The 603-nt window shown below is 67.5% G+C and overlaps 1 protein-coding gene across 1 annotated transcript in view; it reads right to left on the reverse strand.

The window, feature by feature from the left end:
* TGIF1 (TGFB induced factor homeobox 1) overlaps nucleotides 1-316 on the reverse strand; it is a 9,476-nt gene extending 9,160 nt beyond the window's left edge. The window contains exon 1 of the mRNA XM_009284115.1: nucleotides 95-316. Within this exon, the coding sequence (XP_009282390.1) occupies nucleotides 95-110 (16 nt within the window). The 5' untranslated portion in view covers nucleotides 111-316. The remainder of the gene's footprint in view (nucleotides 1-94) is intronic.
* Between the last annotated feature and the right edge of the window lie 287 nt (nucleotides 317-603).

Raw genomic sequence — 603 nt, forward strand, 5'->3', positions numbered from 1 at the left:
CCGCGCTTCCCCCCCCAAGCCGTCCCGTAGGGAGAGGAGAGGCACAGGGCACCCCGCTTTCTCCCAGCGGCCGAGCACACCCCACCACAACTACCTTTTTTACTTTTCATCTTGATCGCGAGGACCGAGCCGCCGCTGCCGCCGGACACCCCGCACACCAGGAGCCAGGGGCACCCGCTCGGCGACCCAAGTTTCTCTCCCTTTGCCGGACGCTGCTCCCCCTTTAAACTTGGCGAGGAGGAGGAGGACGGAGAAGAAGCACCACCGCCACGGAGCGCGGATCCAGGCGCCCAGTCCGGGTCGGCGCTGCTGTCAGCGGGAGCCGCAGGGCTCTGCCTCCCCGGGGGTTTTCTGGGGCTGCTGGGGTGGGCTTCCCTTCCCCCTTCCCTTTGTTCCCTTCTGCCGGCGATTGGCCCCGGCTCGTTAAAGTGAGGAAAGGCACGGGAGGAAAAGGTACACAGCGCCCGCCCTCCCCCACCTTCCCGCAGTGAGTACGGGAGAGTAACCCAGCGCTGCACTGGCACTCGCGGCTGCCGCGCTGCCTCCTCCTCCTCCTCTCTCCTCCCCTCCCGGGCTGCTGTGGCTCTGTCAGACGGGAGGGGA

Source organism: Aptenodytes forsteri, unplaced genomic scaffold, assembly GCF_000699145.1.
Source record: "Aptenodytes forsteri isolate BGI_AS27 unplaced genomic scaffold, ASM69914v1 Scaffold229, whole genome shotgun sequence".
NCBI classification, from domain to species: Eukaryota; Metazoa; Chordata; class Aves; order Sphenisciformes; family Spheniscidae; genus Aptenodytes; species Aptenodytes forsteri.